The sequence below is a fragment of the Bemisia tabaci genome, chromosome 10 (genome assembly GCF_918797505.1).
Source record: "Bemisia tabaci chromosome 10, PGI_BMITA_v3".
In the NCBI taxonomy this organism is placed as follows: Eukaryota; Metazoa; Arthropoda; class Insecta; order Hemiptera; family Aleyrodidae; genus Bemisia; species Bemisia tabaci.
The window spans coordinates 35000161-35027828 of record NC_092802.1 but is presented as its reverse complement, the minus strand read 5'-3'; the positions used below and the strand labels follow the sequence as shown (position 1 = coordinate 35027828).

Genomic DNA, 27668 nt, shown 5'->3' with positions numbered 1-27668 from the left:
AATCAGGTAATACGTCCGTGCGAGATTGTTATGCTTAAAAGCAAAACATTTCACGAAAACTTTTACGAATACCAGATGCAGAAAATAATCCAATTTTCCCGGTGTACCAGAATGGCGTCATTACCCATAAGGCAAAAGGCATGTAGTATAGTACATGTTACATCGGGGGAGTCGAACGGTTGGAAAGGGCGCATCTGACCCAGAAGCGCCCAAAAACCAGTTCATTTTTTGTCGAATAATTAGAATTTCAGTTGCTCTAAGGAAAATTATGGGGTTTGGGGCTTGACGTTGTTATTGATAATAGCAGGAGTGTGCAAAGTATTATTTTTTTATTCGTTTGAAAAAATATTGTTACAAATAGTTTTTATGAAGGTTTAAGGTGGAAGTTCAACTTAACGTAGTTCAATGAAAATGAGGATTATTAATATGAGGCTTATTCAATTAAAGCCTTGCCTCACAGATTATTTAACGTAGTTTGCATTCCATAGAATCGTTAAGCTCATTCAAGGATGGACCAGAGTATGTGATACAACTATTCGAACCCTCGAGCAGCCGAAAATGCATAGACACTAAATTGATGGCGGACTTAGTTCTTTACTTTTATTTTCGCTCGATCAAACTATTGGATCGTGTTTACCAGAGACAAGTGAAGTCTCATTTTGGGGGAAAATGAGTCAGGAGTAATAGCCCACTAAACCTCGTATTTTTTATTTAATATTCCCCAAGCACCAGGCGAGTAGATTACGTGGTGATTTATCGTGTATTTTTGGAGCCAAAATTCCGGACAAGCTCGCTTCTAAAAAGCTCAAAAACTTGAAGAACTCTCAAATGGGCCGGAAGGGTAAAATAATGATGGCACTGGTGTACCACGGCAGTCAAATCGCTACCTCATCTCATTTTGGACTGGTGTTTGTTAAAATAAAACGTATATCAATGTGGAATTGTTGTGTATTTACCACTTAACCTAATTCAGATTTGATTCTTTGATTCTGAAGATATAGTCTCGACTTTCCTCTTGGTTTCATATACGAGGAGTAGAAAGACATTCGACGGAAGTCGCAGAAACCCATGCCCGCTTCCGATTGGTGCCGGATTACATCATTCGGTTCAGTTAGGCACGAAAGCGAGGCTTTTTAAACTTGCGGAAAAGTTGCGCTTTTTGAACTGCGTATTTCTAGGTCTCTGAGTTACTTTTTTGTATTCTCAATGTGCGCATCTGTTGCTCAATGTCATTTACTTTCAGAGTGATGTATTCGAAAGTCATAATGGATTGCATCTCGCAGAAAGGAACCAAGAGCATTCCAATGCCACTAGGATCGCGCAATTCTTTCCAATAAAATTACTAAAATCATGCAAAAAATTAAATTTATAAAGGTAATTTTCATCTTAAACTCATTGTTTATTGGGAGTGAAGATTGTTCTAGTCTAGATGATCAATTGGACGTATTTCTATCAAACGGAACTATGTGCATGAAGACATGAGCCCTGAGACCCATAAGAATACATGCATACCAGGGCTCACGTCATAATGCACATAGTTCCGTTTGACAGAAATGCGTCCAATTTATCTTTAGAAGGTAAAAAGTTGCACAATTTTAGCGACATCGGAATGCTCTTGGTTCCTTTTTGCAAAATGCCATACAATTCGTTCATGATTTAGCGACCCATTCCGCTCAATGGATATGTTGCATGTGTGAGGGATTTGCGATTTGACTGTTGTATCTGATGTGAAAGTTCGCGAGAAACACGATGGTGCCACTGGTTTTCTCTAAAATCAACTCCCAAGCTCAAAAAAAGCTCTCGAAGTGAGGCCAAAATAGAGGGGATATCCCGCCCTACCCTGAGAGTCCACCTCTACATCAAAAGAAACTCTCCATGCTAAGATAGGGAGCAAATACATTAGCAGGGTTGCCGTGTTTTCAGTTTTGGAGTCCCCAAATAAAGTGGCAGCCCTGTCAATGTATTTGCTCCCTATCTTTGCATGGAGAGTTTGTTTTGATGTAGAGGTGGACTCTCAGGGTAGGGCGGAATATCCCCTCCATTTTGGCCTCACTTCGAGAGCTTTTTTTTGAGCTTGGGAGTTGATTTCAGAGAAAACCAGTGACACCATCGTGTTTCTCGCGAACTTTTACATAAGAAACAATAGTCAAATCGCAAATCCCTCACACATGCAACATCTCCATTTGCCATTTGTCTTTTTTGTCTATCAATATCAATAATCAGCCTTCTACAGCCTCCCCCAGTCCTCCTTGATCAAATCAGCAGCCTTCTCGGCGATCATCATCGTCGGCGCGGCCACATTCCCGCTCGGGATCGTCGGCATGACACTCGCGTCGACCACCCTCAACCCCCCAACCCCGACCACCCTCAACCGCGGGTCCACCACCGCCCCCCTCCCAACCCCCATCGCGCACGTCCCCACCGGGTGGTACCCCGTCCGCGTGTAATGCCGCATCACACACTCCCAATACCCATCCGAACCCCCCACGAACCCCTCACAACCGGGGAGCGGGATCGTAACGGGTGTTGCGTTTAGTTTTTTGAAGGCGTCGCTAGACGCCAACCCCATCGTCCATCTCATACCAGCGATCATAGTATTAACATCTTGCTTCGTTGCGTAGTAGTTCGGTTCGATAATCGGGTGGTTTGAAGGGTTGGTACTGGCCAGGCGCACCCTACCACGACTTGTCGGTCGTAGTACCTCCACCGTGAATTCGAAAAGGTACTCGTTTTTTAGGTCCTCGTACCCAGTGTTGATAAAAAGGTCGGGGCGGAGGTTGTAGAGTTTCTCGCCGAAGGGTTTTTCATCACTGTTGAACATACTCTGTGCCCTAGAATGAGTGGAACATCGGGGTATGATCCGGAACTATCAGCGTGTTCAGTGTTTATAAATCCGAGGATTTCGAAACCACCCGGTGATGTTAAAGGTCCATCCCCGTGGGTGAAATACTCAAAGGCGATGCGCTCGTTCAGTATGTCCGCGGGTTTGAGCGTCACGGCTGCGTCCGTTCTGTACGTGACGATGGTCCCCACGTGGTCCTGTAGGTTGTACCCTACGCGGAGGTTTTTCACCACTTGGATGTTGAGTTGTTTCAGGTGTTTTCGGGGCCCGATACCGGATAGCATCAGGATCTGTGGTGAGCCGATCGAACCGGCGCTCAGTATGATTTCTTTTTTGGATTTTATGGTGTGGGTTACGCCGTTTTTGGTGAAGGTCACTGATTTTGCGCGCCGTTGCGAGTCGAAGTTTAGTTTCGTCACGAAACTGTTCTGGGAGATGTGAAGGTTGGGACGGTTCGCGGCGGGGATTATGAAGGCTTTGGTGACGCTGCAGCGCTTTCCGTTGCGGAGGTTGACCTGCACAAAGAAATGATATTAGGATAAATTATTTAGAAAAAGATTCAATCATATGCTTCATTTCATATTAATACATCTTAGGACCTACATTTTGAGTATACACATAGCCCACACTGGAAAAAAACACATTGGATCTAGAGTCCAGACTCTTGAAAACATTGACAAGAAAAAAGACTCTTGATTTTATCAGATTTAGGCTTAAATCCAAAGGAAATCCGCTCAAATTAAGAGGCTTGGTTCTTGATTTAAGCTTAAATCTGATTGAATCAAGAGTATTTTTTCTTGTCGATGTTTTTAAGAGTCTGGACTCTAGATCCAATGTGTTTTTTCCCAGTGCAATTGACTGATTATTGTAATTGATGTACAAGGCTATATTAGACAAACGAGACAAAGGGGGAATGGAGCGAGCTATTGGTTGGAACGAGTGATTGTAAAGAATAAGGATGAAATTGTGGACTGACAATAGAATTTCACGTTGATTACTGTAAGTTAGTCTATATAGTATGTATTTTTACTACATTACTCTTTCGCTATAACGAATCAGCAAAGGACCGGGCGATTCCTTCGCAAAGATGTTTTTCGTTATAATGAGTGTCGATAAACTGGAAAAAAACACATTGGATCTAGAGCCCAGACTCTTAAAAACATCAACAAGAAACAATACTCTCGATTCAATCGGATATTCGCTTAAATCAAGAATCAAGCCTCTTAATTGGAGCGGATTTCTTTTTGATTTAAGCAAAAATCTGATTGAATCAAGAGTATTTTTTCTCGTCAACGTTTTCAAGAGTCTGGACTCTAGATACAATGTGTTTTTTTTCCAGTGTATAGCGAGAGAATACTGTATTAAGATTTTCTGTACTCTTCTCCCTATTCCTTCGTTTTCTCACGAAGGACGTAACTACATTTCAATGTGGCCAAATTTCCCTTGAAAATTGCAATTTTGACTGATTATATTCTAAGGCATTCCCAACTGAAAATTTCACCGATTTTTAAAATCTCATGCAAAAATCGGATAAATCTTGGATAAAAACGTACATTCTTCACAAAACTCGATTTTTTTAAAGTCAATTTTGCAATCTTTGAATGGAGTCCTGTTCCTTCGTCTGGGGAACGACGATTTGAGAAAAAAAACTGACCTGCGCGATAGTGAAACCGGTTTGATTCCTGCCATTTATATCCAGATTCTCATAGCCTCGCGATTTCGCCGCCTCGATGATCGAATCCGCTACAGGCGAAACGTACGGCAGATCCTGGACGCTGAGATACCCGCCAGCAGCATGATACTCCGTATCGACCAAATCAGGGTTCGCGTTATCCTCCGATTTCAGGAAGTACTTCAAGACGTCATCGAAGCCCCATCCGACGTTGCCCATCCTCGCCCAACGGTCGTAGTCCCGCCTGTTGCCGCGGACGTAGAGGAGCGAGTTCAAAACGCTGGAACCGCCGACGACCCGCCCGCGCGGCCATTTACAGGAGAGGTCGTTCATGGCCAGGCAATAGCTCTGGTTCCCGTGGGGCGGCGCCGTGCGGTACTGCCAGTCCATGGAGGTGTCGCGGAGGCGGTGGCTCAGACCCGGGACCTCCGAGAGTGGCGTCTCGTGGTCCCCCGCCTCCAGGACCAGGACCCTCCAGGAGACCTCCTCGGAGAGCCGGTTCGCCAGGATGCTCCCCGCGGAACCGGCTCCGATGATTATGAAGTCGTATTCTGGTTCTAGCTGAAAGAGAAAACGCGCGTAAGTAGAGGGACCGAGCGTAAGTAGAGCGTAAGTAGAGCGTTTCTTCGAAGGGACAGTGGACAGATCATTGAAATAGACCACTAGACAAGGTACGAATTTCAGCATTCTGATACATGTTTCTTAACCAAAATTTCACGTAAAACACGATGCGCACAGCAAAAATTACCAAAATCAACTCCTTACAAGGATATTTAATGATTCTTGATGCGTGAATTCAAACCACCCGCTCATGAAAACTCAAATGCTCTACGTGACTCACATCGCGCGCTAAACGTTATCATGACAGTCTCTGCGATATAGAAAATCTGGCAACCTCAATCTTGACGCTTTGGCTCAGCTAAAGCAAATTGCTAATAGTTTGAACAACACGTGGTAGGGAATGAACATTGCTCGATTGAGAAGCTTGCTGAAGCCGTTGTAGTGCGCGATTTGACTCACGTAGAGCTTTGAGTTTCTTGTGAGCGGGCAGTTCAAATTCCTCGTAACCAATGTGAAATAAAAACGTAAATATCTTCGTTAGGAGTCGGTTTCAGTAATTTTCGTCGCACGAATCGTGTTTTACGTAAAATTCTGGTTAAGAAACGTGTATCAGAATGCTTAAATTCGTACCTTGCCTACTGATCCATTGAAAGACACGGAGATGGATCGTCACCTTCCGGCCAAAGTATCACAAGCGCCTTACGATGTTTCAAAATTTCCGTCGCCATTTGTTTTTATACAGAAAATGTGCTTTGGAAATAATTAAATTTGACACGGAACAACTTTAATATTTACAAAAAATACAGTATATTATTCCTTTAAAACATATTTTTTTTTCTTCATAAATATAGATGAGAATAATCCTTGCGAAGTGGGCAAACATTTAAAAATCATGAGTTGAAAAACGCTGAATTCGCGAGTTTAAATATTAGAGCCGAACACAGAGCGGAGCGGCACGCGGCGTGATGCCAGCGCGACACGCGCACTGGCGCCTACAAACCTAACAGGGATACTTCACGCCTTGCGCAATGCGTGAAGTATCCCTGTTAGGTTTGTAGGCGCCAATGCGCGTTAGGTTTTTAGGCGCTTCAAGCAACTATTTCACAATAGAGGTGTTGCACAGTATCCTACGAAATTGAAGGCGTTCCAAAATTTTAAGAAGGCATTGACAGGCATCCTTTAAAAGTTCAGAGATTTCCTCGCAAATTAAATCAAGATGCTACGGCGCATGAAGAGAGCGGTAGTCCAAAAACTCACCGGGTAATTATGTAATTGTAATTATATCAGAGAATCCAACGGGTACTATTTGGTTAAATAAAGTGCGTAAAAACTTATGATGCTTGCAAAATTGCACTTCTTCTGTAATAATTTTATTTCTTTTTGTTGCAGGTAAGTGTCAAAATTCATTTGAGGTCCCATCTTCATAGAGACATTGGTATCGTGAGTAGTAAATCATCATTCTTTACCCCTATTATACTACTTTTAGTCTAGTTTGTAATCAGTGATGATACCGTCACCCTCCGGCCAAAGTATCACAAGCGCCTCACGATGTTTCAAAATTTCCGCCATTTTATTTTATACAGAAATTTTTTACGTTGAATCTGTTTGAGAGTTTCACTGAAATTCATCGTCAGCACCAAGAAAATTCAGTGAAATTTTCAGACAGCTTCGTTGAACAATTTCTCTGTAAAAACATAAAATGGGGGCGGAAATCGTGAAACGTCACATGGCGCTTGTGATACTTTGGCCAGAAATAGACGAGATGTAGAGAATATGGAGCGATCCTATTGGCGGAAGCGGGAGGTTGTAATGAACGAAGGAGCTTTCAGTAATAGGTACTAACTAGCGGAAATCCACGGAAGATCCTTTAGTTTTTAGTCCATTATTTTTCTCCTTAGTCAATAAAAACCAACTGTTTCTATCAATTAGATCCCTCCATTTTCCCTGTGCCTTTTTCGTGTACAGCTTTTTCTATCGATTTTAATAATCGGCTCGCATATTGACAAGTATTTGAAAAACAAGGGAAACCTGGAGAATTCAGGAAATATTGTGTTTAAAGCTTTGAAATCTCTCCTTCTAGCCAAACTATTGCATTTCTTCTATTTCAAAAGACTGTGTTGAAATTGTTTATTTCGAAAATAATTTCATGAAAAATCATGGGGGAGGGGGGGGGTGTTCGGGAAAAGTCAGGGAATTTTGTAATCCAACCAGCCTAAAGTGTGCCAGAAATAGTGTAGTTGTAATTTAATTTCAATGGGTCCACACGAAAAAAATGTACTTCAATTATGTGTCTTGCTTTATCAAGACCGGACGCAAAGTGAACGGCTCATGCATTTATTCCGAGATTATACCATTCATTTGTTCGAGGCCTTCTCTAATATCAAAGTATTTTTACCTGGTCAACGTCCATCAAGTTAGTTCCTGGATACGGGTGGAGTCTGCTGTAGAACGCCAGCATCACAGCGAAGATGTAATCGAAGCCATAAATCCACCAAACCGATCTTACTGTTGACAGCATGGTCATCGTTACGCCTACCTCAGCAGTCAAATCGTTGAAAATCGCCAATCAAAGACAAACGCAATAGTTTCAGATTAATATTTTTAGCACAAAAACAAGAATTTAAGCCTCCCTTCTTTGATTTGATAGTATTTTAATCACAAAAGAGAACTACAGTAGTTGGTCACTAAGTCATCACTAAGTCACAAGTCACAAGTTATCACTAAGTCTCATTATTATCAAAACTTGTACCTTTAAAACGACAGTGGTCACTGTTCATGGAACACATAGGCACCCGAGTACACAAGCACATCACCAGCGCGGTTCAAACAATGCAAAATGAATGTGCATTAATTTTATATGAATCTGTACTCAATTTATTTATCTTATTAAATCTATTTTCGAGGATGAGCAATTAATTTCCTTTCATCGTCGATTGATCACAAGTGATCACTCAATATTTCATCGAGTGGTCCACTTCTACCATCCACTCGAAGACATGATCACACCATTGCATTCCAGGGATCTGTGACGTATCGACTGTCAAGCTGCCCGCCACGCTCCATGAATCTCTGTATCTATCCTGTTAGTTCCAGACTTCTGTTTGAAAAAAAAAGGATCCTGACGAATTTTAAAATTGTGAGACAGTATGAGGCGGAGTATATGCCTTCCGGCTGATACGTGGCGCTACCTACCCTTCCGGCATTGAATTCTGAAAAGATTAAGGGAAACGGGCAAGTCTAAAGGTTATTACTTGCCAATATCCACAAATATCATAGAATTTGTCCCACTAGCGGATCGATTATTGAAATTGATAGACAAAGCTATAGACTAAAGAGACAAAAAGAATATGGAGGGATCTTATTGGTGGAAATAGGTGATTGTAATGGTCAAATACGATAGGTAATGGACCATGGACCAACTAACGGCAACCGACAAGAGACCCTTTAGTTTGTCCATCATTTTCTTCCTTAGTCTTGAACAACCACCAGTTCCAACCAATGAGATCACTCCATGCTCCCTACATCTTCTTTGGCAATTGCTGTGTCCATCAACGTCAATAATCAGCCCGCAGATATCTAAAAAGAACTATGATAAAAATAATCATTCTAGTAGTCAGAGAGCTCAACGATAAGGTGACTTAATTTCCCGTTGGTAAATCGGCGTATGACATCAAGATTTTACCCGCAAGAGCAAAGTAAATATTTTAAAAAAAAAACTTGACTTGGCACTTAAAATATCTCGTGTCATCGAGGATATTAAATTATTTTAAGTATTTAACTGACGTATTTAAGATGAAATCATGAGAGTCGAAAATGACATCGTATTCGACGTCATGATCAAACAGCTTGTCTATGGTCATGTCAGCAGGCCCGCCACAAGGGGGGGGGGGGATACTGGGTCCCTGGTACCGGGGCCCGGGCCCTGGAGGGGCCCGTGACGCAGGTGACAAACCACTACGAATTCATGTGTAACCCTTGTCTCGTAGGGAAAAGTGAAAAAATTACCCTAAAAATTCCGCAAAAGGTGAATAAAGTTTCAAAAACACGCTAGGGCACTATAAAATTTTTCTTACTTTTTTAGAGATTTTCAAGATTTTGAGTATATGTAGAATGATATTTTTAGTAACTGTGTTTCATTTTCTTCCGTTGTCGGATACTAAGAGGCTCCTTTCTGGGCATCCTCGACTTCAATGGCTTAACTCCCTTGCCATAGACGTACGAAAGGGGAGTCCAGGGGGGCCCGGCTCCCCATAGAATTGAAAATTATCATCTGCCCCCTCAAAAAAAAATTTATAGATGTTTTGAATGCAACAATTCGAAAGTTTTTGGTGCTGAAAGTAAACAAAAAGGCGTAATTATTCTGCAGAAATTGATGGAAAATCTCCATCATAAGAGCTTCATAATGCGTCCAAATAGATTTAAAATTTCAAAAATTTCCCCCCGGACCCCCCCCCCCCCCTGTGCTAGGGGCCCGGGCCAGAAAATTGGTACCAGGTCCCGAGATGGGATGTGGCGGGCCTGGTCATGTGAATAGGATGACGGAAGAGAGGCTGCCGAAAAGGATGCTTGATTGGGTTTCTCCTGGGAGGAGACGAAGGAGAAGCCCAGTGAAAGGGTAAAGGGGCCTTTAGAGGAAATGAGGGAGTGCCAACTCCCTGAAGGGCTTTGGGAGGATAGGGGACTTTGGCGGCTGGGTGTTGCAGAGCGCCAGAGAGCGTTTAATGCGTTTAAGTAAGATGTTTGGGCTAGCGAGCAAGCTGTGGCTCATTGTTTTCCTTTCATGGTGAGTTTCTAAGAACGTCGACTACTTTCTTAAAAATTAAAGTGAAGGGAAATCGAAAGTCATCAGACAGATCAAGTGAAACTTGATTTTGTGCCCGTCAGCTGCCCTTCTCAATAGTGGAACATTATATTTGAGAAGATTTAGTCACTTTTTGCCCAGCCGCATGTCAGCCCTCGGTTAAAAATGTAATGGAAGTCAGCCAAAATCAAGGCAGCAAACACGTTTTGCTGAAATGCCTGTTTTAGTTTGATTTTTTGGAAGAAACAAATCCAGCCTTGCATCACATTCCTGCTGTTTATTCCTCAAAAATTTCATTTACAAAACCTGAATCAAAGCTGAAAGTATGCAAAAACATAGAAAAACCATTCAATTTAACTATTCGAATGCAACATTCCAAATTTGTACTATTTCATATTTGTTCAGGGTTTACAAAACGAATAATTCGGTAATAATCAGCGGAAATGTGGAATCAATCCGTGAATTGCCAAAATCTCAAGATGATTAAAAAATTCAGTAATTTAATTTTTTTTCTTCAATGTGCCGATGTTTTTTTACTTCTGATGATGATTCAACGAATTGACTCTCAGGTCAATTTCAGTCGAGAAATTTTCCAGCCAAACTCCTCACGGCCAACAGTTAAATAAGTCAATTTATCAGAATGGTTCTTTCACTGGAAAAAAAAAACTCTTGATTCAATCGGATTTCTGTTTAAATCAAGAACCAAGCCTCTTAATTTGAGCGGATTTCCTTTTGATTTAAGCAAAAATCTGATTGAATCAAGAGTATTTTTTCTTGTCAATGTTTTCAAGAGTCTGGACTCTAGATCCTATGTGCTTTTTTCCAGCGCTCCGCTGCCACAACATTGATAACCAAAACAAATTAGCCCACCGAATATCCTCATTTGCGAGGAACAATATTTACTCGCTATGCTGTTTTCATTTGCAAGAGAAGAAATATAATTGATTCGGTCACTTTTCGTTCCGAGTATTTGGGTAATTCGGAAAACTGACCCGACATAATGAGATCCGCCGTATGCTCGCGAGAAAACAGCTACGTGTATGCCGCGAGTGACCATTTAACAAGAGTGTAAATTAAACGGTCATGTCAAAACTTGCGGCTGAACCCGCACGATGATCACTAATGAATGCGTAGTAGACACTTCTCTAGGCGAATTTTTGCGAATTAAGTTAGGATTTGCTAAAACCAGTTGTTAAACTCACTCTGTCAACATCACGCGAATCTGAGCGTTGACTTCCAAAATGAACTTTCACACTGTTTGGAAAAAAACAGTACGAGTACGTGTTCGGAAACACACATCACTGCCGCGCTGAGGAAGAACGCCGTATGAGCATTGGAAAGTTGCCGAATTTCCCGGGATATGATGTATTTTTGACGAAGTTTATGCAAATTTTGCCTTGAAATTTTCAGATATTTTCGATTAAATTTTGAACAAAATAGTCCGAAAAATTCGGAGACAAATATTCTCAATTTTCTCAGTGAATTCGTTTGGTATTGAAGGAAATATGGCAATATCTGAAGGCTCTTATGTTGCCGTACTAAGGAAAAACGCCGTATAAACATTCGAGAGTTGTCAAATTCCCTTCGATAAATGTTTATTTTCGAGGAAAGTTATGAGTGTTTTCCCTTAAAGTTTTCAGGAACTTCAGGTGAAATTGCGAACAAAATTATCTGAAAAATCGGAAGGAAAATATTCATAAGTTCACAAGGGAATTTGTGTCTTATCATAGGAAAATTGGCAACGCCTAATGGTTCATACAGCGTTTTTCCTTAGCACGACAGTATGGCCTTTGTCCTTAGCATGGCAGATGAGCTCTGTACAGAATCCTCGGTTTTACTTTGTAAAGCAGTTTGGTTCGTCCTTGAGGAATAGATTACATTTCGCTCCACATTAGTTTGCGGCGCCACACGATAAAATCGTTCCAGTCTACGACACATTATTTGGTGGGTCGTGGCGCCACGGAACGAGACAAAAACAGACTAACCGAGTCTCCAGACAAAAACGCTGAGTTACGCCCGGCGATCTGCCCACAGACCAGCTTGAAAGTCAATTCCGAGAAGATAAATAAATGTCTGTTTTATTTCTTGCAGACTCTACTGAGTTAACGAGTCATCCTGTATTGTAGTGCACATAAGTTACCATAAACTTGGATCGATTGTTTGGACCTTTCCTCAAAATTTTTTTCGGCGTTTCCTATCCCCTAGTAAAATTTATCGAGGAAAAATCGTTTCTCCGGTGATAGGATTTCTATTTCCAATTTGTATTTTTGCGGTTACGTTTTTTTTTGTGGAATATGCCACATTTATTTTGGACAAATTTTTGTGCGAGGCATCTTACGCGCACATAGGACCGAGATCATCAGAGGCAGATCCAGCAATTAGGCAACGCCTAATTCCTCCATTTAAACCTATGCTAAATAATCGATTCTTGTCGGAGCACTTGGCTCCTCCAAGAATCGATACATTTCCATTTGTTTCAATGGAGAAAATCCGGTGTAGCCAAATTGCTGGATCCGCCAAGAGAGATCACGCCGCATTTCCCGCCCAACCGAGCCCTCTCTCATCGACAAACCAATTTTTATGAATTCGTGAATGAGTGTTTTCCAGCGCCGGCAAAATCTTTCCACTTAGTTTGGCGCTCATAAAAAGTTATAGGTATTCGCAAAAGCGATCCTCTTCCCGTCGGTAGGAAAGCATCTCCTTGATCCGTTTGTGTTATGCCCAGTTGCCAAATCCTCGTAAAAAGTCACCCTTTTATATAAACAGCTAGATTGAGTTCCAAGTTGAATCGTTTTTCGAAGCAGTCCAATCCTAGATGGTGTACCCGAAATACTCAAATTTGAGTTTATCTATTGTTTATTCAGTAATACGCCTCCACACACACTCAAAAACCGGTCAAAAGTGTGTTTTATATGCAGAAAATTCTTCGATTGAAAGATCTTTGCTTTGCGTGGAAAAAATCTTCCATGGATCAAATCATTTTGTTTTTAAAATTTAAAACACATTTTTTAATTAGTTTTTGCAGTGGATTCAACGTCAATCGTTTTCTCCAATTTGAAGACGTTTTTAGGAAAGCACTCGTATATTCAGTAGCCGATTTTACTCACGTCGATTTGAAATTTTTCGGAAAATTAAATCTGAGATTACTGAATTCACTGCGCAAAAGAAATATTATCTTTAAATCAGTTGAATTTTGGATTCTGGAGCATTTCCAACGTTTTTTGTCCAAACTTTTCAACAAATGTGTACTAGGTTTCTCAAACTCTTATTCTCTCCAGTGGTATATCATGAATGTTTGGGCTGTTCATTTACATTGTTAGACAAAGTGATTGACTAAAAATACAAACAGATCCTTTTGGTGGAAGCGGGTAGTTGCAATAGACAAATGAGGTAGGTATGCTAAATTGGATTTCTTGAGGGACCTCGTAGTAAGTCCATCATTTTCCCCAAAAGTCCATGACAACCAACCTTTTCAACCAATTGAATCGCTCAATTTTTTCCTTATCGTCTTTGTTAATCACTTTGTCCAACATTAATTTCAGTAATCAGCCTGCAGGTACGTTATCATGGCAAGGGTCCTTTGGGGATGCTAGGCACATATTTGGGGTTGGGCCGTATACCGACTAGGGGGAGCTCCTGTATACTAGGAGGTACCCCAAACAGTGTGGCATGAATCGTCAGAAAAAAATAAAAGATTGAAAATTTCAGTGGAATATTTCATGAAATTTCACGAGGTCGTGAAATAGTTCATATTTTCAGGGGTTAGAGTATGCTACCCGCACTCAAACACACAAAAGTAGAGTAAAGTCAAAATTTATACATTTTGCGAAACATGATAAGGAACCGGTACTTTTCAATATCTTTCACAAATCTCTGAAATTGTACGAAATATTTCACATGAAATTTCAAGATTTTATTTTTCATAAAGTGTTTCTACCCATACCCTAATCCTTTGGGAAAACCATTTGACAACAAACTCTATGAAAGGTGTTGCTAAAAGAATCCCAATTCAAAACTGCACGAGATCCCAGCCATCAACTTTTTACCATCTTAGTGGCGGGGGCGGGTGACTGTTACCGTTCCTCCCACTGAGGATATTCTCCTAGAAATTTAGGTCGTCTCCGGGCTCCATGCAAGTTTACAGAATCTATCCTTGCAGATGGGTTCCGGTATCTGAGTTTCTGGATCCGTCGCTTACATCTATCATCGTGCCTTTTTAGGTGCGACACACGTATCTAGAATTGGACGTATTTATGCTGAAAGGAACTAGAGTCGGGTGGAAAATAAGGAGTGTGCTCGTTAGTTGAGGGCCGTAAGAATGAATGGGCATTGTAAAGCGCCAGTGACGTCAGTGGTGACGACGGCCACTGAAAAAAATGCACGAATGTACGGAAGTTCGGTGTTTTATATCATACCAACTAATTTGGTTCTTCAAACTGAATTTTCGGTTTGTCAAACAGAACTTTCTGTTCGTGTAACTGAACTTGTGCGTTGAAGTGAATTAACGATCTAAGTTTGGTCGTATATGTCGAGCGCTCGGTTAATCGAACCGAGAGATCAGTTTGACAAACCGAATATTTGGGATACTATGGAACACCAAATGTTCGGTTCGTATGACCGATTTTTTTTTTTTTTTTTTTTCAGGGAAAACGACGATCCGCGGATCTGAGTCTTTAACTCATGAGCCCTGTCCACAACGCTCTTGTCACACGTTCACGGCTCAAGAGTTACACTGGAATGAAAAACCGCTCGAATCTAGAGTCCAGACTCTTTAAAACCATCGACAAGAAAAAATACTCTTGATTCAATCGTATTTTTATTTAAATGAATAACCAAGTCTCTTAATTTGAGCGGATTTCCTTTTGATTTTAGCAAAAAGCCGATTGAATCAAGAGTATTTTTTCTTGTCAATGTTTCCAAGAGCCTGAACTCTAGATTCGAGCGACTTTTTCCCAGTGTGGCATATTTTGGCACTTAGTTCTTCTTGATTTGATGTAAAATCCCTTTTTCCATTTTCCCATAAGGAATCACTCCTACTTTTATATTGTTTTATGATGCAGCTTGCACGAGCACACCCCATGTTTCCACGTCTCTAGATCCTTTTAGCATAAATACGTCGATCACAGCTCATCTCGTCGCTTTTCTAACGCAAGGGCATATCTCAATTGCCACGTGAGCCCCGTTTTTAGTAAGAATCCATGCTTTCTGGGACTCATGTGGAAATCGAGGTACGCCTGATTATCAGATGTGTATGCTGCACTAATGATGACCGTGCCGTTTCGATCGGAGTTCCGTTGTTTTCAAACGATCTTAAAATGAAATAATTCTATTCTTACTGTAGAATTTATTTTGCAGAGTTTTGAACTTTTTAATCCCATACGCGATTTTCTACGCGTAAAAGTGCAATGTGCCTGAAAGTTATCATGTCTTCATGCTTATTTTGTTCTTTTTTTGTTTTCAGGTAAGCATCAAAACTCATTTGAGGCTCCCGTTTTTCCTTGAAATCTGTATAGTTTTGTAAGTAAACTGCATGCATAAATTTCATCAAATTAAGCTTGTATGTATTCTACAGGGCGCTCTAAAAGTCCCATAACATCCATGTAAACCTTCAGATTCTTGTTTTCTATCAGAGAGGTCCCCCTAAAATTTTGGAGGGTCCCAGAACTCGTTCTCTTTGTCGTAGGAACGCTCACAAGATTTCAAGTCTCCTTCTCAACAAGTTAGACGCTTTATGCTAATGGTGCGGGACTTTTGAATCACCCTGTATGTTCATACTTACGTATGAAAGAACACCGTATGAGTATTTGAATACTCTCAAGTTTTCTCCGATGAAACACTTATTTTCCTTCGAAACTTGTGGAAAGAAATTTAAACTAAGTGTCTAAAAAGGGCGTGGAATAGTAAGTTCTCCCACTAGTTAATATTTATAGCAAGAAATTTGGCAATATTGAATGTTTATACGGCTCTTTTTCTCTCTCGCGGTGGTATAGAAGCTTGCAATGTCTCCAATGAGGGCCTTAGCCAACGCAACGCGACTAGATTTGGACGAAGGCGCCTGGATGCGACTATTCGTGTTCTGAGGTAGCCCGGGTTGCTTGCGGAAAATTGAAGGCGCTTCGGGTGTCTCACACTCGCCGACAGCAACGCGTTAGATCGCCGCCACGGATTTGTGCCGTTCCAATTGTCTGTAGTTAGAAGCTTCGATATAGTGAAAGAAACACATGTCTCAGGCAAATAGTCAAATCAGGCATTTTATTGAATCGAATTTTAAAAAATGTAAAACAAGTTGTTACTAACTTGCGCTAATAGATTCTATTAATGTGGACGCGTTTTGTCCTCCTCAGGAGAACATTCGCAGCGCGACCGCTTTAATAGAATAAATTAGCGCAAGTGAGTGATATTATTTGAATGCGCCGTATTCTTTTGCAGCATCTAAAGGTAATTTTCGCTTTATTCATTTTACAAAATTCCTAGGCTAAGAGTCAATTATTCTCACTTGTATTGAACTCGTGATTATTTTGCACATTTCGGACAAAATGATCAAGGCTTTTGTAGGAAAGAATTCTCTTTTAAAAATTTCCTTTTTAATTGGTATTTTTGGTGTAATGACATGACCATCATTTCTAAAATGAGCCAGACATCAAGGCCCCTAAATATCGCAAAATTTTATTCCTTATTGTTTTTTTGTACACTATTCAAAATCTTGGAGTGAAACTTGTGCTGGAGCCCATACAGTGCCCAAAAATCCCGAGTGATATAAATGCGAGGTAGAATCAATTCTCCTTATACTTGACAAACACTATTACATTTTGGGCGCTGTGTAGACTCTGGCACCGACTTTCACTCCTCGATTTTTAACAGTGTCTCAAAAGGAATGTCATAATTTCCGCAATGACACCGATAGCATCCCGAAGTATGATTTGAATATCTCGGGGTAACATATGCAACTATTCACACAGATTAATCATACTCTTGGGAGAGACCTCGCCCGAATCGGAGTGACTTTACAAAGTTTCTACCAGCCAATTAGTACACGAATCAAGGTTGCCCGTTCATGCTATTGAACCTGAATATTTTACATTAGCTTCAATGAGGAAAAGGCTGATTTTCAGCACTATCTGACAACAGTTCCTCGGATAATAGTACACCTGAGCATAGAATATGGGTCCCTGTCGTCGAATAGATCCGGACCCGCGAAAACCGGCCCAGCACGTCGATATTGTAAGAACTTGCACCTCGTGTTATATCCCGTATCATGCTGAATTTACATTGAAAAAGTGGACCACATTTTGTAATCAAGAACTACAATTTCTGGCTCATTCGTAAAAATACTTATGTATATAGGGAAACTAATAGTACGTATGTTGTTTCTAAATTGAGCCAGACATTGTAGTTCCGTATTGCAAAATGTAGTCCAAATCATTTTCCAGTCTCCAAATTTGTCAAGATATATTTCAACTGCATTTCACAGCCGAATAAAATCAATATGACGGCGGTTATGCTCTTCTACGAGTGGACCGCGTTTAGCAGAAAGGAACCAAGCCACATCAGTCATTGCCAAATATAACTGCGCAATTCAATTCTGTACAAGAGACCGTTTGTGCGGATTCTCAGAAAATTTTAAGGGATTTGCTTCCTGCCATACAGAAAATTCACTGAAATTTGCACAAAAATCCGCACAACAATATTCATGTAAAAAATTTAATTTACCAATCACATTTGAACCACGAAAGGAACCAAGCCACATTAGCTATTGCAAAATTTAATTGAGCAATTCAATTTTTCACTTGAAAATTTTGTACAGATTTATGTGCAAATTCCATTGAATTTTCTGGAAAGTACGAAGCAAATTTCTTAAAGTTTTCAAAAGAATCCGCACAAACGTTCCCTTGTAAAAAATTTAAATAGCCCATTTAAATTTGGTAATGGCTGATATGGCTTGGTTCCTTTCTGCTGAACGTGGTCCAAATATCCCTCTGGCCTAACTTAATCACATATGATTTGAAAATATCTTCATTGATAACGATACTACGCCGATACCTATGATCTCCCACTCGATAGCTAACCACCGCGGTGGAGAATTTTCAGACGCGAACGAGTGGCGTGGGAATTCACTCGAACGCGGAAAGAATACACTTCTGTGTGAGTCTAATAAGTATCATACTTTGATTCAATTCAATAGTTTATGAGATTCCGCGGGTCGCAGGAAAGGAGCCGTAGAAAATGGGTCGCGACATAAAAACGAGATCACTTGATGGAGATGGGATTGGTCCCCGTCTCGCACCCTCCCAGCATGGTTGTCATATCTCACGAAAATTTCAGAGAAATCAGGAAAAAACTGCAAAAAAATGGAATAAGTTGTATTTATTCTCAGAATTTTCTAATTTCCTATCTTCATACGTATGATACACCCCGTGGGGGAAATGGCCAGTCCCCGGGATGGCCGAGCTTATGTCCAATCCGCGGATTGGGCAGCCTGCGGGCTGATTATTGGAATTGATGGACAAAGCTATAGATAAAGACGAAAAAAGGGTTTTGGAGGGATTCTACTGGTGGAAGCAGGTGGTGGCAGTGGATATAGGAGGTAGGTAATGGACTAACTAACGGCAACCCACTAAAGAACCCACAGTTAGTCCATCATTTTCTTCATTAGTCTGTAAGAACCAACCATGTCAACCAAAAGGATCGCTCCATACTCCCTATGTCTTCTTTGTCTATAGCTTTGTCCATCAGTTTCAATAATCGGCCCGCAGTTCGCAAACTGGCCGGGCTTAGACACTCTCATTCCGACAACGGGCCGACCACGATTTTCAACAGATGGCTAATTTCAAAATAACCTCAGTTTCAACCGATTTGACCGAATATTTTAAAACTGATTGCACAAATACGGGTGAAAACCCTTGGTTGAAAAAAATAAATAAGCAAGTAAATAAATTAAAGTGAAATTCAGTAGAACCAACATGGATAAAAAAGTGAATAAATAAATCAATTAATAAATAAAATTAAAAATTAAGTGTAATTCGGTGTCATTTGTTTGAACGAATACATCTCTCTCCTCTGATCGTTTAAAATTATGAATGATGAATAAATATAGCAATGGCAAATCTGCACGAATTTTTATTTCTTCATCTGAGAACGCTTGAAGAACTGATTCTAAAGTATTTTTAATAATTTTTTCTAATTAGATATAGTGCAAAAAAAGTTTTGAACGTGAGGAAATGTACAGGTTTGTGACGTAATCTGCAAATACTCCATTGTATCGCATGAAATCCTTCAAAACTTTCATTTTAATTTTTTTTTCTTTTCTTTTTTATTGCATTTTGCATGTTGCTATTTACAACATTTCTGTTACACGGATTTTAGGAGAGACTAGACGTGAATTTACAGTGGACGGAGATCATGGATTTTCTAGGGAGGGATAGCTGTCGTTTTTTTTACAAGTGGGTTGCATTTTGCAAGTATGAACTTCTATCTCTGTCTCATCCGTAAATGTTGAAATGAAACATGATCTAAACGTAGTTCCAATTCAATCGAGAGCGCTCGGAACTGCAGACTCCTGAGTACCCTGATTTTTTCACCGAAGTAGTTGGCAACTTCGTATTGATGGTGTGTAGTGGCTCACTTCGAAAATCTTTTTCCCCTCGTCTTATATTGCCTACGCCATTATCATCCCGATTTTATTTTCTCCGTAACGCGGATATTGTTTTCATCGATTTTATATTTGTTACCTACCCTCTCATGGGCTGTTTGGTTTCGACGTTTTATATCTGGTATACCTGTTTCTCTCTTTTTTTTAAATCCGGAAATAAACCGAGAAAGCCCTTTTTATCATAGCGACAATTGTGTCCTGGATAATGTCCTTTCATTATTCCTGATCAAAATATACAAGAGATGTGTTCTACTTTCGCATTGTAAGATTATGCCTGGAGACAAAAGAGAGACAATTTTGCATCGAGGAAGAAACTATAGTGCAGACGCCTGGTAAAGCCAGCTGGAATTTTAGGTACACAGATATTTATTTGACTTACTTTATGGTTTATGGGTTGTTAAGTCAGATTCCGAAGTTTCCTTACACAGGGAAAAAACTCAACCCTCGGTTAATAAGGGTAGTAAATCACAAAATAACCCAAATCTTCGGTTGACTCTGGGGTTCCACAGTCTCTCCATTGTTTTCTGCGCTAAATTACTGCAAACTATACCAAAATTAATACAAAATTTGGGTTGGTTTGTGTTTCACTTCCTATGAACCAGATATAACACTAAAACACTAATATTTTTATCAATGTACACTTGAATTACATCTTGCAAAAAGGAACCAGGAGCATTGCAATGTTGCTAAGATTGTGAAGCTTCTTTTGTCTTGGAAGAAAAACCCGATAATATATAAATAGTTCTTATTTCACTCGCTAAAAACTGTAAATTCAAGACAAAATTATCATGTAAATTTCGTAATTTTTCAGGACTTAAATAATTATATTGCAATGGATGAAGTTGCACAATCTTAGCAATATTGCAATGCTCCTGGTTTCTTTTTGCAAAATGCAATCCACTTATCTGTTGCTCATTAGGCGCCATCTTGAAAAAAATTGCTAAATTATCCGTTGCGCCTCTCGCCTCGGACGTTGCACGTCATGCGTTATTCAGGCAGGGGCGGGGCGTGAATGATCGATTATTGATATTTCCTATGTTAAGTTGTGGTAAAGAATCGATCATGAAAGTGTTCGTCGTCGCGTCGTTCTTATGCGTCTCGCCGACCGCACTGTGTTTGGCGCAATGCGTGAAGTATTCCTGCGGTCTTGTAGGCGCTAATATGCGTCCCGCGCTGACCGCAAGTCGTTCAGCGCAATTATTCAAACTCGCCAAGTCCATCCTCTTCGGCTCGTTATTAACATGGAGTTTTGTACACTCTGTGAGGCAATGAAATGATCGATTATCGATATTTCTCCATTTGAACCTTTGGAAAAGAATCGATTAATAAGGTGTTCGCTGTCAACACCCTGTTTATCAATTCTTATCCATAGGTTTAAATGGCAGAAAAATCGATGTATCGCAAAGCACGCCACGTCACTGGCGTTATTCTTATGATTTTATTAAATTTAAAATCGGTTTCGGTAGAGTGCCTTTACAGGGAGAGTACGGACAACTCGAAAATTTGGAGGTTCGGTTTAATCAGGTCGTGTAGCTCTTGGGGCTCAGGAAGGCTGAACCTATGACCTCGAACTATCCAGTGGTACTGATTTTCATAATTTTTAGTACCCGTCGTTTCATAACTGGTCAAAAATCATGAAAGCACGTATAGAACTTCGATTTCGCATACATTTTCTCAGTTCCAAAATCGCTGTCGGCCGTATTGGTTGGCAGTGGTACTTATCTAGTGATTTTATTTACTCGTTGTCGCCCTTTTGGGCCCTAAGAGCTACATAAATCGAATTTTCCATACTCTCCTTGTAAAGGTACTCTATTTTACACTAAAGAGAAGCAAAATTTTGTGGAGGTGCATTGACCCCCTGTTGGTTGTTCACCATTCACTCGGAGCCATCTCAGCGGTAATTCGTTTCAAATCGAATCCAATAACCAAATGATTTCCTGTTGCTTACAGTCTTCTCGGCTCATTAGCGCGGCACCGCACGAGAAGGGAGGAACAGAATTCGACGTAATGGAGCCAACGAAGAGGAGAACCCGCTTTGAATATAATCCGCTTCTCCCGATACTCCCATCCCGAGGAGAAACGCCGTAGGAGCAATCGAATATTGCCAAATGGATAGAGATGGATGTTTAAAACTGAAGGAAAACTGACGTGGATCGCGTTTAACAGAAAGGAACCAAGCCACATCACCTATGCTGTAAGAACTATGCTGTAAGAAAAAGCAGGACAAATTCTAAATTTAAAAATGACCTTGATTTTCACCCATCAATCACTATTTTCTCAGAAAATTGCTGCAAGTCAAAATATTTTGCTATTCATCCTAAACTCAGCATCAAAAAATATGATGGGATTATTTAAGTTTTCTCTAACATCGGACATGGCTTAAAATTTGCAGGATTGGCTTGCCTCTCACTAACTCCCAGGTCGTTTTTTTTCAATGGAGGGCTTGAAATTGTCGTGAATTCCAGCAATTTTATCTCACTAACTCCCAGGTCGTTTTTTTTCAATGGAGGGCTTGAAATTGTCGTGAATTCCAGCAATTTTAGATCCTAAACATCGCAGATTAGACTTTTAAATGGACCGCGTTAAACAGAAAGGAACCAAGCCACATCAGCTATTGCCAAATTTAACCGGGCACTTTAATTTTTCACAAGAGCATGTTTTTGCGGATTCTTTCGAAAATTTCAAGGAATTTAATTCCCACTACAGAGAGAATTCACTAAAATTTGCACGAAAATCCGCAAAACCGTTTTCATGTAAAAAATTAAATTGCCCAATCAAATTTGGCGACAGCTGATGTGGCTCGATTCCTATCTGATTAACGCGGTCCATATAGCGTTAAAATAACCTCTTCCGTCTCGGTGTAACTGGATCGCATCCAGTAGAAAGGAACCAAGCCACATTAGCTATTGCCAAATTTAACTGAACAATTTAATTTTTACAAGGGGACTTTTGTGCGGATTCCTTCGAAAGTTTTAAGAAATTTGCTTCGTAGCAGGAGACAATTTACTGAAATTGTGCACATAAAATCCTACACTGGAAAAAAAACATATTGGATCTAGAATCCAGACTCTTGAAAACATTGACAAGAAGAAATACTCTTGATTCAACCAGATTCAAGCTTAAATCAAAAGGAAATCCGCTCAAATCAAGAGGCTGGGTTCTTGATTTAAGCTTAAATCCGATTGAATCAAGAGTTTTTTTTTTCTTGTCGATGTTTTCAAGAGTCAGGACTCTAGATCCAATGTGTTTTTTTTTCCAGTGTATTATTTCTTCACGGAAAAAACAAGACTAGTGTTGAGCACTACTGGCCGTTTAGTGGGGAGTAGTTGAGGGCTGGCGTCTAAGCGCTGTACAGCTCAACACCGGAAGGCAGTGCAGGTGGGCACTGAACATGAGTAGTGCTAATCAGATGCCGCGAGACGTAGTTGCGCTTAACAGGTGTAAATTCACCCATAAGACGTCGGAGTCACGATAGCCTGGTGGTAACGCGCTGGTCTTCCACCGGCGCAACCCGAGTTCGATCCCAGGCGGAGACGTTTCATATTTTACGCTCGCTCCAAAGTCACTTTAGGGCTTGACACTACTTCTTCCTTAGTGACCCAGCCTCGAGCTGTTTAGTGCCCAGCACTCCTCTGACTTGCTGGCTCCATTTGACCTAACCCTCGTTAGTGCCCAGCACTAACATGTAGGTCCCAACCCTAAACTCGTTTTTTCCGTGTTGAATAACATAATTATGTTCGAAATGTTAGAGTCAATTTGGCTACCTTGGGGTGTAGTTACGATCTCTCTCGCGGAAATGACGAAATAACCTGTTTTGACATGAACATTTCACGAGAGGAAATTTAGCAACATTCGAGTGCTCATACGTCGTTTTTCCTCAGCAAAGAGAGGCACGGAGTCGGTGGGATCGAGAACAACCAAAACGAAGCTCGGAAACCGAAAGCGAAGGAGGGTGAGGTGGAAATCAATCGCGATAACCTAATGAGCGAAGAAATACTTCGCAGCCGTTTTTCAGGAGCTCCGAGAGGGAAATTCGAGAATTCTTGGAGAGGGTGGAGAAAGAGGAAGCTGGGAGTGAGCAGTGGCGCACAGTGGATCGAGTCAGTAGGAGCGGTCGGACAAAATTTGGAAACTTAAAACACTCATAACTCCATTCATACAAAATTTGGAGGTTCTAAAAGTGGTTTCATTGGTTTCCTTGTGACATTTTCTTCTAGAAGCACCCCTTGAACTTTAAAATGTGACGAAATAAACATCAAAATTCGCAGTCAATCAGCAAAAATTGCAAGAAATTTTCGGATATATTGGATCAAGTTGCGAACACAATTATCTCAAATATTTGGGGGAAAAATATTCAAACTTTTTCTAGTAAATTCGGTATGGAAGAAAGAAAATCTGGCAACGTCTAAAGACTCATACGGCGCACAATCAATCGAGTCAATAAGCGAGGTCGGACAAAATTTGGAAACTTAAAACGCTCATAACTCCATTTATACAAAACTTGGAGGTTCTAAAAGTGGTTTCATTGGTTTCCTTGTGAAATTTTCTTCTAGAAGCACCCCTTGAACTTTAAAATGTGACGAAATAAACATCAAAATTCGCAGTTTTTGTCAAAAAGTTCATGTCCGACCTCTCGAATTGACTCGATCTACTGCGAGGCAAAGCGTGCATGAAAGATTTTTGATATCTATTTATTTAAAGCTATAGCAATGAATCGATTATTAAGATGTTCGTTGCAAACACCCTGTTTATCGATCCTTTTCCGTAGGTTTAAATAACAGACTAATCGGTATATCGCAAAGCACGCCACGCCGCTAAATGGCCTACATTTTTCAATTTGGAACTATAAATTTTAGCTCGGTTCAAAAACAACGTATGTGCCATTAGCTTCCCTATGCACATAAGTGTTTTTTCAGATGAGCCAGAATTTATAGGTCCAAATTGCAAAATGCAGTACAAATGTGAGCGGCAGCCGGAGGAATAAACCCCACTTTCAAGGATCGGAGTTGTTTGAATTGCGCGGTGGCGAGGTGTGAATGGTCGATTATCGACACGGAAAAAACAAGACTAGTGTTGAGCACTACTGGCCGTTTAGTGGGGAGTAGTTGAGGGCTGGCGTCTAAGCGCTGTACAGCTCAACACCGGAAGGCAGTGCAGGTGGGCACTGAACATGAGTAGTGCTAATCAGATGCCGCGAGACGTAGTTGCGCTTAACAGGTGTAAATTCACCCAAGTGACGTCGGAGTCACGATAGCCTGGTGGTAACGCGCTGGTCTTCCACCGGCGCAACCCGAGTTCGATCCCAGGCGGAGACGTTTCATATTTTACGCTCGCTCCAAAGTCACTTTAGGGCTTGACACTACTTCTTCCTTAGTGACCCAGCCTCGAGCTGTTTAGTGCCCAGCACTCCTCTGACTTGCTGGCTCCATTTGACCTAACCCTCGTTAGTGCCCAGCACTAACATGTAGGTCCCAACCCTAAACTCGTTTTTTCCGTGGATATTTTCCTATTCGAAGCTATGGAAAAGAATCGATTTTAAGGGTGTCCGTTGCAAACACCCTGTTTATCGATCCTTTTCCGTAAGTTTAAATGACAGATCAATCGATACATCGCAAAGCGCGCCACGGCCACGCCGCGTCACCGGAATTGGGAAGTTTTCTGTATTCTCAGGTCTCTCGCTTTTAAAGCCAACACTGGAAAATTGTCAAATCAAAATAATTTTTCTATCTTTCATGTATTCAATGTTTGCACATACATGTTTTTGTAGATAAGCGACGTGTGGTTACAGGGTGACAGGGTTTTTCGGATATCAAAATTCTCTGATTTTTCAGGGATTTTGAACATGAGATAGGCCGCAAACAAGATATTTTAAAACCAGAAAAAAACCACTAAGAAGTGTTGTCCGAAGTAGTATGTTATACGATGGTAAAATAGTGCTGGGTCCACACTATTTTGCGGGGAAAACAAGGTCAATAATTATCAGCCTTAGTAAGCACCAGTACTAGACAGAGGGGTCAAAATTGTTTATTCCAATTGCATTTTTTAAACTTTTTGACCTTGTTTTCCCCACAAAACAGTGTGGACTCAGCACTATGTTACCACCTTGTATTTTGAGAATTTCGTAAAATGTTTCCTCTAAGAATTTCAAAAGAGGAATGAATAACACAACGGGGTCACTCACAAGTGTTTTGGTTTCAAAATTCTCTGACTTTTCCTTCAGTTCTGATCTTCTTGTGACAGTTCCTGTTTGTGACACAGTTCCTGTAGTTCCTGTTTTTACTAATAGTTAAACAATGGCAGTCGCTAAAGAGGAGTTTTCAATATCATTTTTTCTCGAAAAAATCTTGTTGACCTAGTTGAGCTGGGTTAAATCGAAGAATATGATTTCTTAGCTCGGTTCAAAAACAACGTATGTGCCATTAGCTTCCCTATGCACATAAGTGTTTTTTCAGATGAGCCAGAATTTATAGGTCCAAATTGCAAAATGCAGTACAAATGTGAGCGGCAGCCGGAGGAATAAACCCCACTTTCAAGGAGTTCAAGGATTATCAAAATTCTCTGATTTTTCAGGGATTTTGAACATGAGATAGGCCGCAAACAAGATATTTTAAAACCAGAAAAAAACCACTAAGAAGTGTTGTCCGAAGTAGTATGTTATACGATGGTAAAATAGTGCTGGGTCCACACTATTTTGCGGGGAAAACAAGGTCAATAATTATCAGCCTTAGTAAGCACCAGTACTAGACAGAGGGGTCAAAATTGTTTATTCCAATTGCATTTTTTAAACTTTTTGACCTTGTTTTCCCCACAAAACAGTGTGGACTCAGCACTATGTTACCACCTTGTATTTTGAGAATTTCGTAAAATGTTTCCTCTAAGAATTTCAAAAGAGGAATGAATAACACAACGGGGTCACTCACAAGTGTTTTGGTTTCAAAATTCTCTGACTTTTCCTTCAGTTCTGATCTTCTTGTGACAGTTCCTGTTTGTGACACAGTTCCTGTAGTTCCTGTTTTTACTAATAGTTAAACAATGGCAGTCGCTAAAGAGGAGTTTTCAATACCATTTTTTCTCGAAAAAATCTTGTTGACCTAGTTGAGCTGGGTTAAATCGAAGAATATGATTTCTTAGCTCGGTTCAAAAACAACGTATGTGCCATTAGCTTCCCTATGCACATAAGTGTTTTTTCAGATGAGCCAGAATTTATAGGTCCAAATTGCAAAATGCAGTACAAATGTGAGCGGCAGCCGGAGGAATAAACCCCACTTTCAAGGAGTTCAAGGATTATCAAAATTCTCTGATTTTTCAGGGATTTTGAACATGAGATAGGCCGCAAACAAGATATTTTAAAACCAGAAAAAAACCACTAAGAAGTGTTGTCCGAAGTAGTATGTTATACGATGGTAAAATAGTGCTGGGTCCACACTATTTTGCGGGGAAAACAAGGTCAATAATTATCAGCCTTAGTAAGCACCAGTACTAGACAGAGGGGTCAAAATTGTTTATTCCAATTGCATTTTTTAAACTTTTTGACCTTGTTTTCCCCACAAAACAGTGTGGACTCAGCACTATGTTACCACCTTGTATTTTGAGAATTTCGTAAAATGTTTCCTCTAAGAATTTCAAAAGAGGAATGAATAACACAACGGGGTCACTCACAAGTGTTTTGGTTTCAAAATTCTCTGACTTTTCCTTCAGTTCTGATCTTCTTGTGACAGTTCCTGTTTGTGACACAGTTCCTGTAGTTCCTGTTTTTACTAATAGTTAAACAATGGCAGTCGCTAAAGAGGAGTTTTCAATATCATTTTTTCTCGAAAAAATCTTGTTGACCTAGTTGAGCTGGGTTAAATCGAAGAATATGATTTCTTAGCTCGGTTCAAAAACAACGTATGTGCCATTAGCTTCCCTATGCACATAAGTGTTTTTTCAGATGAGCCAGAATTTATAGGTCCAAATTGCAAAATGCAGTACAAATGTGAGCGGCAGCCGGAGGAATAAACCCCACTTTCAAGGAGTTCAAGGATTATCAAAATTCTCTGATTTTTCAGGGATTTTGAACATGAGATAGGCCGCAAACAAGATATTTTAAAACCAGAAAAAAACCACTAAGAAGTGTTGTCCGAAGTAGTATGTTATACGATGG

General features: G+C 40.4%; 3 protein-coding genes across 3 annotated transcripts in view; 1 reads left to right on the top strand and 2 right to left on the bottom strand.

Moving 5' to 3' along the window:
• The window catches only part of LpR1 (Lipophorin receptor 1), a gene marked incomplete in the record, with an annotated part of 731049 nt that overhangs the window by 364159 nt on the left and 339222 nt on the right, over positions 1-27668 (top strand).
• LOC109033676 (glucose dehydrogenase [FAD, quinone]) lies at positions 311-7941 on the bottom strand. The gene is made up of 3 exons (XM_019046393.2): positions 7471-7941; positions 4497-5075; positions 311-3357 (listed from the first exon to the last, which is right to left on the bottom strand). The coding sequence occupies exons 1-3, from the start codon at positions 7597-7599 to the stop codon at positions 2734-2736; spliced, it is 1332 nt and encodes a 443-aa protein (XP_018901938.2). The 5' UTR covers positions 7600-7941; the 3' UTR covers positions 311-2733.
• LOC140225566 (glucose dehydrogenase [FAD, quinone]-like) lies at positions 2228-2569 on the bottom strand. The gene has a single exon (XM_072304817.1). The coding sequence runs from the start codon at positions 2567-2569 to the stop codon at positions 2228-2230; it is 342 nt and encodes a 113-aa protein (XP_072160918.1).

Coding starts and splice junctions, on each gene's coding strand:
- LOC140225566 (XM_072304817.1), bottom strand. CDS start 2,569: ATGGGGTTGGCGTCTAGCGACGCCTTCAAAAAACTAAACGCAACACCC.
- LOC109033676 (XM_019046393.2), bottom strand. CDS start 7,599: ATGACCATGCTGTCAACAGTAAGATCGGTTTGGTGGATTTATGGCTTC. Junction 5,076..7,470: donor ACTTGATGGACGTTGACCAG/GTAAAAATACTT, acceptor TTTCTCTTTCAG/CTAGAACCAGAATACGACTT. Junction 3,358..4,496: donor CCGGTTTCACTATCGCGCAG/GTCAGTTTTTTT, acceptor TTCTTTGTGCAG/GTCAACCTCCGCAACGGAAA.